The sequence below is a fragment of the Girardinichthys multiradiatus genome, chromosome 23 (assembly GCF_021462225.1).
Source record: "Girardinichthys multiradiatus isolate DD_20200921_A chromosome 23, DD_fGirMul_XY1, whole genome shotgun sequence".
Classification (NCBI taxonomy): domain Eukaryota; kingdom Metazoa; phylum Chordata; class Actinopteri; order Cyprinodontiformes; family Goodeidae; genus Girardinichthys; species Girardinichthys multiradiatus.
Genome location: NC_061815.1, coordinates 22,133,823 through 22,148,697, shown reverse-complemented (window position 1 = coordinate 22,148,697; position 14,875 = coordinate 22,133,823). Strand labels below are relative to the sequence as shown.

The 14,875-nt window shown below is 38.5% G+C and overlaps 1 protein-coding gene across 4 annotated transcripts; it reads right to left on the bottom strand.

The window, feature by feature from the left end:
* Window positions 1-1,002: 1,002 nt before the first annotated feature.
* On the bottom strand, window positions 1,003-13,646 carry sfxn1 (sideroflexin 1). 4 transcript variants are annotated; one of them, XM_047353770.1, is made up of 11 exons: window positions 13,476-13,646; window positions 8,730-8,899; window positions 8,484-8,654; window positions 7,655-7,753; window positions 7,471-7,546; window positions 7,203-7,288; window positions 5,670-5,797; window positions 5,510-5,559; window positions 5,266-5,315; window positions 4,302-4,349; window positions 1,003-4,215 (listed from the first exon to the last, which is right to left on the bottom strand). In XM_047353770.1, exons 2-11 carry the CDS (start codon window positions 8,891-8,893, stop codon window positions 4,119-4,121), a joined length of 969 nt encoding a protein of 322 aa, XP_047209726.1. In that variant the 5' UTR covers window positions 8,894-8,899; window positions 13,476-13,646; the 3' UTR covers window positions 1,003-4,118. The 4 variants fall into 4 exon arrangements, with proteins under 4 accessions (XP_047209726.1, XP_047209724.1, XP_047209725.1 ...); XM_047353768.1 differs by lacking the exon at window positions 13,476-13,646 and adding an exon at window positions 13,202-13,426; XM_047353769.1 differs by lacking the exon at window positions 13,476-13,646 and adding an exon at window positions 9,648-9,666.
* Window positions 13,647-14,875: the final 1,229 nt, after the last annotated feature.

Sequence of the window (14,875 nt, the reverse complement as noted above, 5' to 3'; positions counted from 1 at the left end):
ACAAGTTTCTAATAAAGGAATGTTGGCCTACAGGAAGAACATACAATATGTAGAGTATATAATCTTAGTGCTTGGTTGGGGCTCCTTTTGCCTTAGTGTGGCATGGTAAGTATGGAGGATTTATGTCTGTACCTCAGCTCATCTTTCTCTTGACAACTCTCCATAGACTCTTTGGTGGACCAACACCAGCAGAAGACATGGTGCCTCAAACCATCACTGCCTGTGGAAACTTTACACTGGACTTAAAACAACATAGGTTCTGTGCCTCTACTCTTCCTGGAACCTTGATTTTTTTTTTCCAAATGAATGCAAACTTTAAGTCCTTTTTTCTCTTTAGCCCAGGTTCAGGAGTAGCTTTACACAAAGAGTTCAACATATGTAGCCTACATCCTGGAAACATCTCTGTGTGGAAGATCTTAAAGCTCCAGCTGAAGTTGACCCCTTGTCAATCTCTGCCAAACCTTTCAATTGCCATTGCTTTACAGTTCTCAGAAGGCTGGAATTAACCTGTTATTAATTTTATACTTTAAGTACACTTTTTCTTTCCACTAACAAGCGGGCACTCTGAGCAGCCAGCTACTTTAACATTAACTTTTTGTGGCTTATCTTGCTTGTGGAGGGTGTCAATGACTGCCTGTTGGACAACATCAACAATCTTCCCCTTGCTTGTCTCAAACATAACAGGGTCATAACATAACATTTCTGTAAAGCAAATCAAATTTTCATCAGCCTTATCAAACATTGACATTTTTTCAAGAATTTCAGTTTGTATTTTCAGTAGCTGCAAGCTTTAATCATCAGAATAAACGGAAATAAACACTAAATGTTTCACAGTGAGTGTAATAAATTTAAATACTACAGGATGTTCCCTTTTTTTAAAATGCATTTTTGAAATAAATCCACTTTTTTCAAGGATATTCCTGTTTTTGATAATGCGCCTGTATCTGTGACCAACAGGTGGTGCTGTGGAGCCATTAGCTTGTGAAGAACAAACAACAAAAACACATTTCGCTGGCTTTATTTAACGTCATATCAACCCATGTTACTGCAGAACAATCACGGTTTTTGTCACAATAATTCAACAGTTAACGAATTTTCCCCTCATGTCCATTTGAATCACTTTGATGGTGATGCTTAGTATTGGCTAAAATGTGAGGGTTAAAGTCCTAACATTTAAAAGCCGTAATCTGATGAGATGCAGTTTAAAATTAAACCATTAAAACAGAGAAATTGTTTGGATCAAAGATGAAAAAGTTTTTAAAATACACAGCATTTTGTCATCTGTTTGTGCTTTTCGAGAACAACGCATCTTTTAACACCTGGCGCTACATTCAGTTACCTTGAAAACAAGAACAACCTTTGCTTCAAATCAGCCAGGAACTGCTGCAATTCCTTAAAACACCCACAATCTAAAGTAAATGTACTCACTTCACAATTTACGTGAGGTTATAGAAAACATTAAAACACCATGAAGAGGAAGGGCTGCAAAAGGAGTGGATTAATTGACATTTAGGAATGTAAACACCGGTAATAAATGGGGCACAATCTCACTGCACAGAAATATAGCTAAAGGTTAGTTTTAAAGTTCCAAAAATTGGATTCGTTTGCATTAATATTGCATGTGAGTTTTCTAACTTCACGTTAATCTTTTATTGTCTGTCATCCCTGATTTTAAACATGTTTAATGATGAGTCTTGTATAAGCATAGCTTGCTGGGAAGAGGTTAGACCCCCAACAGCCCCCAAACCCAGCTGTTATCTGAATGCAGGAGAAAGACATGATGCAACATCAGTGTGAAACTGCTCAATCTGCTGAACCAAGTTTGAACTCAGATATACTGTGAGCTCAAGTAACTGTGGGGTTAGTGTTTTTTTTTATCTTTTACTGGAGACAAAAGACAAAACATTGAGCAAGAGACTGCAGATTTTTGCTGGGAGTTTTCACATTCTTCAGACTCAGTAGGGCAAAACATGTCACTGACATGTTAAAACACCCTCAAACTCATGAAGGGAAAGCTGAGATTTCATACTGACACAGATCATCCTGCTAGGCATTCTTCCTTATTTCATTTTGTTCCATATATTATCTATCAATCACATTTAAAACCTCAGAACAGCAGGAATGAACTCCTAAATGCAGTACCTTCCAGAAGTCACATTACAACCACAGGCTTCAATGTATTTGACTGAGAATGAGATTGTCGGATAGACCAACACTAAGTAGACCATAATTGAGAAGTGGTTTGGAACAAATGTTCGGAATAAAAGTCTCCAAAGAGCAACATGCATTTGTATTCAACCCTCTTTACTGTAAAAACCTTGAAGAAAATCTTTAGAAGTTTATTTCATCATCTTAAAATGAAAGTTGTCTGGCACAGTTCAAGATATAGTTGTCCACCTAAACTAACAGAATTATCATAGAAGCAGTCAAAAGGACAGTGGTAGTTCTGGAGGAGCTGCAGAGATCCACGGCTGTTGACAAGGAAACTATTACTTGTGGCTCCACACCTAAATCTGGCTTTTATGAAAAACAGGCAAGAAGAAAGCCATAAGAAGCCCTGTTTTGCTTCTTGCATAACATTATGTGTGGCACAAAACTAACACGGGACATCACTTTTCTCTATGCTGAAGCATAGTGGTGGCAGCATTATGCCGTGGGAAACCCTTTCTATAGCACTGACAGGGGAGCTGGTCCAAGTTGATGAGAAGATGCAATTGTAGAAGAATGCCTGTTAGGTGCTGCAAAAGACTTGAGACTGGGGCAGAGGTTCACCTTCCAGCAGAACAACAACTCTACACATTCAGTCAGAGCTACAATGAAGTGGTTTGGATCAAAGCCTATTCATGTATTAGAATGGTCTAGTCAAAGTTCAGATCTAAATGAAATTGAGAATTGGTGGCAAGACTCGAAAATCGATGGTCAGCGATGCTCTCCACCCAATCTGGCTAAACCTCAACTATTGTGAGAAGAAGAATGGGCAAAGCTGTTGGTTGCCAAACATGATAGACAAAAGGGGGTTGAATCCAAATGAACACCACACTATTCAGATTTTCTCCCATTTCTCAATTACGTGCTACTTAGAATGAAATACCCTGACGTTTGTGATGCTAACAAGAAGAAACGTTTTTCTTGTAAAATTTGTTACTGATGTTTCCACAAAATCATGAAGGGAAAGCTCATATTTCATGCTGTCATAGAGCCTTCTCTGATGCATACCTGTATAACCATCTGCTGCTGAATACATAAATGTGCTTTCACACCTTAAAAAAAACAAGATTAAACTTCCCCGAATTTGCAAAATGTTTACAGAAATCGAGCAATTCTCAATAAGCTTTAAAATTTGGCTAAGCAGAATAAAGAGAGATGTGCTTTGCTGAAATATTAAATCCATTATTCCCACATGAGCAGTGCTTTGTTCGTGCTTGCCTGGCAAGCAGAATAAATATAATATGATAAACACGAATTATTAAGACATCAATAGCACCATGTTGGCCCATTATTGGCAACAACCATCGCTACATCACATTTCTACAGGGCAGATCCCATGAGAATCATTTTAAGATAGACGATTAGATGTCGAGAGGCTTGTTTTAATGAAATCACTTTGGCAAAATGAACTCAGGTGAAGATCTTGTAATTGCTGATGTGTCTTTAAAAAGCATCAGTACCGATTTGGCAAAAGGTTTTGAATCAGTTATAATGCCGGTGGGTTAATAACTGTCTGCCAACCTGAAATACAGTAATTCATGGGAACAAATGATCAACAAGTCACCAAACTGAAACCAAAGACTGCACAGAAAATTTTTTTTCACTTCAAACAAGTTTACACGGGCCACAACACAGCCGTCATGAGAAACATTAAATCATTTCATCTGGCCCTGTGCAAGAATCTTTTTGCTAAAAATCAACAATCACGTTGAAAAAAGCAAACATCTGGCCCTGATTTTTTTTCCTTGACTATGACTGACGATGAGAGGGAGTCTCCAGATTTGGACGTGAATGTTGGAAATATTACATGAAAAACTAACTTTGGCACACTGAATGAGGAGCAGAAATTAGAGCGTTGAGGTTCCGAGTCTGCAGCTGACCTATGGCAGTATTTAGGTGAGGGGCAGCGCTCATAGCCCTTTGTTGAAGTAGACCCGCTCCACTCCCGGATGGCTGGCCCGAATTTTCTCCTGCAGCTCTGGCTCCAAGCGGCTGACTGACATGGAGCTGGATCAGATGGGAAGGGAAGAGTTAATGTAGTTCACATTCTGGTTCAGCGACTATTATCAGGGCAGAGTTATAAATTCACTCACCTCTTCTGAGGGAACAATGCGCAGCACAGAGGAGTAGCAAACACCAGACTGAACAAAAAACAACAAGACAATAACTATCAGAGTCAGCTGGTACACAAATTCAACTTAATTAAAATTTTACAGAAATGAAAAACCTTATGTGAAAAAGTAAGTACACTCTTGCTGCTTCCATAGGATTTCAGAGGAAAAGTAGCCGCCGGCTTGTTAAAGCGCTTGATTAATTGATCATCACCAGGGTAACCAGCCTGTCCATCTGGGAAAGCCCATCATTCTACCATGAGAAAGATTACTCACAAGTAGAAACATTTAAGTAAGCTGTCAATCTCTCCATGAGTAGACATGTCAGCAAAGTTATGATGCTGACATGGAGTTATGGTGAATTTGTCTTGTTTTGCCAAGATCATCAGCTATAGCTTAGTTGAAAGTTTAAGTCATTGCTGCTAAAGTTGGTTTTATAAGCAGCTGAATTGTGTACTTAGTTTTTGACAGGTTTTCCAGTTTGGCTTCACCTTTGCTTAAGAAATGACAGAAAATAATCTGGTTTTTGTTTTCATTTTTAAGTCCTGGGAATTAAAACCTTAGACTTAAAATAGGGTGTACTTTCTTTTTAATGTGATAGTATATGACTTCATTGTACTGTAGTGAGTGAAGCTAATGGCTGTCATGTTATCTGAAGAAATGCCGCGCGTGATTTAAACTTGTCACACAGAGAAACACTGAAGAGATGCGCACATGAATAATGTTCCAGAAGAGGAAAACAACAGGATCTACAAGCCAGATTTTGATCTTTCAGTCTTTGAATAAAGGCATTTCATCCAACCTCCTTGCTGTAACCTGAATATCTCAGTTTACTGCTTCCATCCTGAGATTACTGTGATCAAATATCACTGCTGCGAGAAAAAGGTCTACAATTTAAGAGGACTCTCATGAGAGCTTATCAGGTGGACCATCTCTGACTACTCACCAGAATCCCACCAGGCTGACTTGAATGGGTGCACTCATCCATGGGAACCTCTGAAAAGACAAGGCAGAAAAATGACCGGGGCACACAAAGGCAGCGGGGAACTCCCATACAAGAGCGGTCTCAGTTCTTTTCATTCCTCTGATGGGTCTTTGCTAAAAGGGGGCCAACTTCATCTGACCGTTAAGCTTCATGGGAGCGCCGGTTGTTGCCTTAAAGAGTGCACCACACGTAGGAACATACTTACCTTCAGAAAAGCCTTCTTTTCCAGGTGATTCATTAAAAATGGAGGGATAGCTGGAAAGACACCAATCAAATATGACGTCACAAAGAACTCAAATTGTTAATAAAAAATCTTATAAAAAGGATGGTGACTGATATCAAACACAGAGAATAAATGTTCATACCCATTCCTGGAGATGCCATAAGGATCCTGGAGACCACGACCTGAGAGATGGCCTGCTGAGCAGCTTTTGTTGACTCTCCTATCCTGTTGTCATTTTCATCTGTTATGGGAATGCCATGCTGAAGCTCTCTGAAGACAAATCAACCAATCATTTATATAGCATCTTTCATAAAAAAGCGGTGAAACACAATGATTTTCAAGTTGATCAGAGTTTCTAGAAACTTTGATTCCAGGTATTTCTGTTTCCCCGGGGTATTAAACTGACCTGACACAGAGACACATTTCCTTCAGCAACTAGCAACCAGGCTACATGAGGACCCATAGTTACCATGCCCCCACACACAGTGAGCTGGATGGTAAAGGAGGTAGAAAATTTTTCTCCAAAGCTCAGTGTTAAGAGATCTGCAGCAAAAAGTGGTATTTTGGGGTCACCATGTTGGGAGTGACGCTGGGAAGAAAGTCTTTTCTCCTTTACACTGGAGTAACAGCTGTAAAAAGGTGCTTACCAAATTACTAATTTATTGTTCTCTGCTTTTTTTGTCCCTTCAATTTTTTTGATCAAACTAATTTTAATATCAGACAAAGTTTATACAAATACAAAATGCAGGTTTCAAATGATGATTTAATTTTTTTAAGGAAAAAAGCTATCCTCAAAACATCTTAATTATTCCCACGGTTTTTGGCAGGTGAGACAAAAGTGGAACATCCGATTAGGCTGTTCATCTTGTTACATCTGCTGTAAAATTAGCACAGCATTTCAGAAAAAAATCATACTGGCAGTCAAACATGGTGGTGGTAGTGTGATGGTCTGGGACTGCTTTGCTGCTTCCAGGGTCTTCCAGGGTCTTGCTCAGGGACCCAGAGTGGTAATCTGTGGGATACGGACCTGGCCCCTTGTGTCCCCTCCGGAACACAAACCTCCGGTTCTAACCACCCTATGACCTCTGACTGGCTAATAAAAAACAAACAAAAAAGGTTTTGAAGTGGCCTAGTCAAAGCCCGCACATAAATCCGATCTATACTGTGGTATGACCTTAAACAGGCCATTCTTGCTCAAAAACTCTCCAACATGACTGAATTAAAATGAAAATAAAGAGAAGGGGTTCAAAATTCCTCCACAGCAGTTTGACTCATTGCCAGTTATCACAAATGCTCAATGGCAGCTGTTGCCACCAAGGTTGGAACGATCAGATTTAACAGGCATTTCACATGGGGCCAGGGTGGTTCCGGTCGCTGTTTACAATAATAAATGTAATCAGCATTTGAAAACTGCATTTTGTATTTACCCAGGTTATCTTTGTCTCATTAAAACGTTTCTAAGAGCAGCAAACGTAAGAATTCCTGTTGCCACTGCTTTGAAATAATTTCTACTGCTCTGCTGCTCAGTGTGGTTGACATAATGTATAATTTAACCACATCTAAAGCACTTGTTCATGCGTAGGTTTTATTACTGTGTTTTCTAAACCCACGTGAAAGCAGAATGATCAACAAGCTAAATAAGAGCACATTTCTGTGTTCTACCCGTCCTCCTTACCTTTGCCTCATGAGCGGGATGTTGATACAGTTAGCTGCCGCAACGGCAGCAAATGGAACGAAACGTCCAATCAGAGGTGAGACGTGCTGCAACAGGAGAGGGAGCAAAATTATGGGATACAGATTCATTTCTGAGATAACAAGAACTCTGGCCGCTTTGAGGCTGGAACAGAGGCTTTTCCCAATCAAACAGCAGCATGTCCATCAAAACGTCAACACAAGAGCTGTCATTACAATGGGATGCATTATGGGGTTAGATAAAGTGATACCTTTGTTAGTGCATTTAGTCCTAGAGCGGTGGCGACAGCCCCTGTGGTGGCAGAGACATAAGCTGTGCCAAGCTGACTGCAAACAGAAAAGTCCCATTAAACCAAAACTCTCCATACAAGAGCTGTTAAATTGAAGGGTTAATCCGTATGGGGCTGAGTCCAAGCTACAGCTCCTGCCTCCTACCTAACTGTGATTGGAGCATCACCGCTCCTGTTGGTGTAGTTCACTATTGCATTGAAGGATTGATTGATCCACTGCCAGAACAGCACAGCAGGAGTTGTCCTGTGAGAAGAACATGAGTAGTTTAGCTATAGTTTAACTATAAAAGTTTAACTATAAAATAAAATCAGCACTCATATAAATGTCCTTGTTGCAAATGGGATTCAGGATATCATAATATTACGGATAAAATGATTTATAGTGCCTTGCAAAAGCATTCATGTTTCATATTTTTTTCATATTATACCCACAAATTTTAATGTATATTATCTGGATTTTATGTGATAGACCAGCACAAAGAAGCACATTGTTATGAAGTGACTGGTATTACAAATTAAAATGTGAAAACTGCAGGAGCTTTGCATTGAACCCCTCTCAGTTAATACTCAGTATAACCATCTTTTGGGGCATGTCTCTACCAGCTTTGACAAAATATGTTTTGCCAGTTTGTTTTCAAAATAGCTCAAGTTCATTCAGACTGCATCTGATCAAGTTTTGCCCCTGAATCTATGTTGGATTTACATCTGGACTTTGACCGGGCCATTCCAACAAATTAATTAATATAAATTAATTAATTAATTAATATACCTTGTTCTTGGTCAACAAATCTTACTACTGGTCTTTCACGTACAATCCCAACTAAATAAATCAAAGTTAAGGGCTGTAACGTGGCTAAATGTGAAAAGGTTTAAGCGGTATGATTATCTCTGCAAAGTGCTGTAGAAGTGACAAGTAAGAAAACATTCCAACAACGTTCACCAAGTCAAGACTCTGAGTTTTGTGCAGAACTTACTTATAAAAGGTCATCATACACCCGGTAATAGTCATGTTCATAGGAACCTGCGCCGACATGCGGCCAATCAGAATCATTTTCTCTCCAGTGTCGGGATGAAAGGCCGAGTCGAAAACATATTTGGCCCTCCACAGTTCATCTTCGGTCAGACCTGGAGAGACGACGCCTTTTCTGCAAGATTGAGGACATGTGAGTAAACCATTCCAGCCATTAAAGTAACACCCTGTTCCTTCTGAACTGCTTTACCTGTAGTCAGTGATGATTTTGTGTGCATGTGAGAGTTGATCATTGGTCAGGAGAATGTTCCTTGGGTCTGTGACAGTGAAGAAATGTTTGGCTCGACCCACAAATGTGCTCTGGTCCCACCTGGGCTCCTTGATGTTTATGGAGGTTGATAGTTCTGCTGCCATATTTATCTACAAAGGGAAAAATTTAGATGAAAAGTGTTGGTGAGTGCCAGGCGTCCCTCCACTCCAAATGACTTATTTTTGGGGAAGAAAGTCAGAGAAGTAGTACCAGAAAAACACAATGCTTCTTTCTATTCAGCCGTGCATCTAATTTAGCATAATGTTGCTTTGGCACTGGCCAGACATAGCACAAGGGTTGTCAGGCACAAAGTAGCAAAGTCCAGCCATGGCTGTAGCATTTGAGTGTACCTCAAACTGTAACTCAAAAGCAGTCTGCAGTAAGTCTCAAGAACAATATTCACAATTTATATCAGCAAACCAGGTCCTATGAATTTAGAAAACATGCTTTCAGTCACATAATTGTGCATCTTATACAAAAGGTTATTTCCCAATATGTCCACAGATAAGATTGCAAATCAAGCCAAAGAAGACAATTATTGTAGATGTTCATACAGCTTGTCCCTTCTCCTGAGTAGAGTTGTTGTAATCATTAGCATGGAGAGGCTAAAACAGCAAGGAAAAACTTTCAAATTCTTCATAACCAAAGATACTGAATAACTATGATGATGTTAGCTGTAGCATTGCAAATAAGCTAAAATTAGCATTGCAAGCAGCTAGCTGCTACAGGAAGTAAGACAAGTAGCAGTTTAAAACACCATGAAACATTGCTATAGAAGATATTGGATTGTTTATTGAGTTTTGCTGTAGATGTGGCAACCAATGAGACAGATAGGGTCATGGGAAAAACTAAGTATACCTTTGCTGCTTCCATGGGATTTCAAGGGAAAGCAGCAACTAGGTGTTGCCTATTAAATCCAGCTAATTAACTGATTATCAGCAGGTGGGATCACACCTATAAAAGCAGGAGGGCGGTCATTTGCTCCTCTGCAGCATACATGTGTTTATACATACAGGAAGTAAGCAATATAGAGCTAATTAGCATTAACAGTCAAAAAATATGAGCTGTTCAAACAATTTAATCTGGATTTCACCAGAAACGTTTTAAAAGAGAAGCGCAGTGGAGAAAATTTCAAGAACTCCCACTACAAACTGAAGAGGGCAACAGTGAAGCAGGAACGAGTATAAATGGCTACTTAGTTATGGTTCTATTTACCTTTAAAAAAAACACAAAACTTTATCACGTTCCAAATTTAAAAACCAGTAAGATTTACTGCTTGATACGTTGAGTGACTGGGCTTACTACTGTTGGAAAAAAAGGCTAACAATATATTTCTCTGCAGTTTGTACTTCAAATACTGCAGCAGGATGTGCGCCAGAGGATGATAAATAGTACTGTGTGTGAAACATTTAAACGAGATTCAAACTGTCTGAAGTACAAATCATTTATTTATTTTTTTACTGTAGCTACAACTAGTATTTAAAAGTAAGGCAGCCATGTTGGATTTTGATGTTGGCACTGCTGAAAAACCTTCCCACTTTGAATTAGGGTATTAAGGGAGCTTTCTGTTCACTTTCCAACTTGGAAACATCTACCTTAACTAAAACACAATAACACTGTATCCTTCAACCAGTCATGTAGGGCCAAATAAAATTAACTTTTAGGGACTGGGGAGTGGGTTTGGGGGTTGAAAACAAAGAATGAACAATTTTTCACTGTTCTTTTACAGCCATCAGCATCTACAACGGCTCTTTGAGGAAACCCTCATAATGAGCTACAACAACATTCAATTTTCCTTTGGGATTAATAAAGTATTTTTTAATTGAATTGAATTATTACCTCCTTGCACAAATTCACTGTCTACAACATATTACATAGTATATATCTTCAGTTGTACATGTCATGCCTTTTGCAGTGTATATTACACTTCATCTATCATATCTCTATTTTAAGAGAAAACCTTCTTAAATGCCCTGTTATTATTATTATTTTTTGTTTATCCTACTGTGGTGTATGGTCGCCCAGCGCGAGCCCTCTAATTTCATTGTACCCCCCACAACAATGACAATAAAGTCTATTCTATTCTATTCTATAGATGGTTGAAAAAGTTGCAAATTATAAGGTGTATTTTCTGTTTCTAATTACTATCATTAGTACAGTGTCAGCCGTTTTCAGTTTTATATTTGCAGTTAAGAGTCCCAATAACATGTGCTGCCAGTTTTCAATAAATAGTCAAGTTCTAATACTTTTCACAGGTTGAATTTTTCCCTACCATTTCTGGATATTAGTGTAACAAAAATCATATTCTTGTGCACCAGCATGTAACCGTGGTCAGGTATTGCATCATTTGTACATCACCAATGATGAAGAAGAGGGGAAACCTGACAATTAGGTGCAAGAATTTAAATATGTAACTGCTCCAAAAGTTGCTTCTCTGTGACATGCTGTGTAGTACAGAAGGCATGCTGTCTCTTTAAAATGAATTCAACTCTGAGGTTCAGAACATTAAAGCAGTGTTTTGCACAGAGGTTACAGAACACTTCCTGTAGTCCGAGCAATTATGAATACAATTATTCTGATGTTGAGAGACAGATTAATGTGATATGAGAGGACTGAACTTTTTTCAGTGTTGGTCTTTGATCTGCAGACCTTGAACTGCTTCTTCTGCCCTCACTCTCAGCCAATCACAGGGAGCCTTCGTGGCTACAAATTAACCCGACATTTACAACAACTCATAATAAACAGGTACATCACTCGAATGATACACACAAGCATCATTATGGGGGATAATATAAGAGTGACGTTCTTCTAGTATGCTTCAGCTTTCTGGCAGTGATCGCCGGGTAAATATGCTCTCTGACTGGAAACACTCATTGTCCAACGATGCTGAAGTTGGCATCTGATTCGCGGTTCAGGCTTCTGCTCTTGATTACTGGGGTATTTATTCCGCTGCATCTACATGACCAGACTAGCTTCATTCCAATTATAGTTAGAAATCTAAAATACATAGAATAATTAAACTTGGACTGGATTATTGCATACTTATCATAGAGTCTTTAAAATCCAGTTTATCATTTATGTAACTTAATAAAGCTTTTAGAAACTGCAAAATATTGTCATTGGTGTAAAATTATTTTTGTTTGGGTTTGACCTGCCTAGGTGGTGTAATTTTCAACCTGGACACTTTGTAAGGTGGTCTCAAGCTAAAAATGAAGAAAACGCAACAAAACAACTATTTTCTTGTAGGGATGGGGGCGGGGGACTTCACAAAATGCAAAATCAATTTCATAAAATCTGTGTAGAAGATAAGTGTAGAATAAGTCTGAAAATGTAAACTGAACTCAATGTAAGACAGTGTGAAACCAAAAAAAGCCTTAAAATCTCTTGTTTGAGTTTTCACACATTGGATTGAGTTTTTACATTTTACAAACATTGTTTTATTGAATTTGTTGTCAGTGTAAAATAACTTTGTCCAGGTTTGACCTGGCTGGATAGCGTAGCTTTCAAACTGTACCAATTGTAAGTTGGTCTCAAGCCAAATAATTTACTCTTAAACTTTCACAAATTGAATAAAGGTTTCCCAAATCCCAAACCAGATTTTACAGAATCTGCCATGACTATAAAAATAATTGTGTGATGGTTCGACCAGTGTATCATGTTGTAGTTTTCAAACTGCACGCCTCATGAGATGACGAAGCACAAAAGTCCTAAAATCACACTTTCTTTTTTTTACTTTTTACAAATTTAATAAAAGTTTCACAAACTGTTTTATAGAATGTGTCATCAATATGTCTGTCTCAGTGGTTTACCTTTCAAGGTAAAAAAAAAAAAAAACATGTAAGGAGGACTTAGCCAAGAAAAACCATAATCCTTTCAAATTCTTCATAACCAAAGATACTGAATAACTATGATGATGTTAGCTGTAGCATTGCAAATAAGAAAAACCATAATCCCTTTTCACATATCTAATAATGGTATCCCAAATCATAAACTGTGTTTTGCAAAGTCTGTCCTCAGTGCAGAATACATCTGCATAGTTTTGACCACTGCATATTGAAATTTATATTGTAAAAGATCTACTCAATGAGAGCTGGTGAAAGGACATGAAAGCCATAAAAATGCTCCTTTTTGAGTTTTCACAAATTGAATAAAGGGTTTAAAAAAATAAACAAACTGTATTTTACAAATAAATCAGTTTCATAGAATATGCAGTGAGTGCAAAATAATCCAGAAATATTATTAACCCATAATCCAAATTAATCCAGGTCAAATTTGACCATTATTAATATTTCACATTTAGAGGTAGAGCGGATTAAATGTTCCCCTGTGGTTAAATTAGCAGAATTGCCATTTAGTCAAAGCGCCGTATCGGAAGCTGTGAATCGGATGCTAACTTCAGCGTCTTAACCTACCCGACACAGACCAGTCAGATCTGGACTGCTACTGGAGCTGCAAGAACATCTGGAAGAAAGCACAAAGCCTCTCCTAATTAATCGGAGCTTCATCATTCGTAGCGGGATAACAAGGAGCCACATCTGTCTGAGGCCAGTTATTATCCAGCTGTGAGGCGCTCCAGATTCAACTAGTATCAGCAGGCTTCTGGAGGAGCCACGCCGTCCCCTCCAAGCTGAGGAAGCTGGGTTCCTCTCTGCGGATCCAGATCAGATAAAAGCACAGGTTACTTACTGCACTGTGGGCTCCGGGGGTCTGTGTGTGAGAGAAAGGGTGGCCCTAACAGGCTGCGGCCAGCTAATTTTACATGCAGCAGGGTCAGCAGAGCAGCAAACAACACGGAGCCACGTCCCTCACAGCCAGGAACGCTCCACGGGAAAATAAAAGTCCTGCCTCAGTGCACACTGGAAGACACACTGCTAGGCAAAAGAAACAGGCCTTTTGAAATAAACACACGGGCCTCCTCTTGTTTTATAAGGAGGTACAATCTTTAAAAAAAAACATTTAGATGACCAAGAAAGTTTCAGTTTATTTCGTTTTTAATTCCAAGCTTTTACTTTGTAGAGATCAACATCCGCCAAAGCTATGTCATTACTGCGACATTTACTCTACAGGCAGTAAATCGATGCGTTAAAACTTTAGACAATCTACACATTTGTGCAGGAAAATTACAGAAATGTGCGACTCAAACATCGATGTAAAGGTGATAATATCGAAAAACAAAATCATTTAGGTTCAGAACATAAATAATATTTAATTTTAAAAAAAGGAAACGGAAATAAACACCAAAATCTTGATGTGATTGTATGCAAACTACGAAAATATACGATATACGCAGTGAAACTAAATAGATAATATCAACCAGTTTGCCTAAAACACTGGGTATCACCGCGATGACCATCTAATGATAAGCGAAATATATTTAGAGGTCTGCCTCCATCTGGTGGTGACTCTGGGTGGTGATTCTCTATTTAAATATATTGTCACCATAAAATAAATAAAATAATATGCACTGTCCCAAAAATAAAAACTTGGGAGGGGGGGGTTGGGAACTGTTATGTCTGGATGCTTTCATATTTAAGTATTCTTGCATTGAGACAAACCATCAGTTTTCTGCAATTATCCTTGAAGATTAGTATAATTAAAATCAGCGATTTCATATATTTTTTGGTCTTTAAAAGTATAAAAAAAACAATGCGTGCTGCAGGACTGATAATTGAAGCATTTAATTTGTTTCTGGATGTGGAGCTCAGACTGATCTGACTGATGACGTTATGCCAAGTTGTGCACGTTCCGGCTGCAAAACCAGTGTTATTTGCTAAAGGTTGTAGTGCTAACTACATGAGACAATTAACTACGTTTTTCTCTATTTTATTTGTTTAAAGAGCAAAGGAACATGTACACAGATAGATAGAAATTGTAAAGTTACGTGGGTGTTTGGTCTAATGAAAAGCAAACTGTAGATTCTCTCAGTAAATAGTTATATGTGTAACTTTCATTAAATTTTATACATGCAGCAACTACACTGGATGCTGAACTTATGGCTGCTCAGAGACCTCTGACTTTCAGCGGGAGCGCACAATAACCGCCCAGGGATAGAGGGAATACTAAGGGTAAGGATAACCATAGAAAAA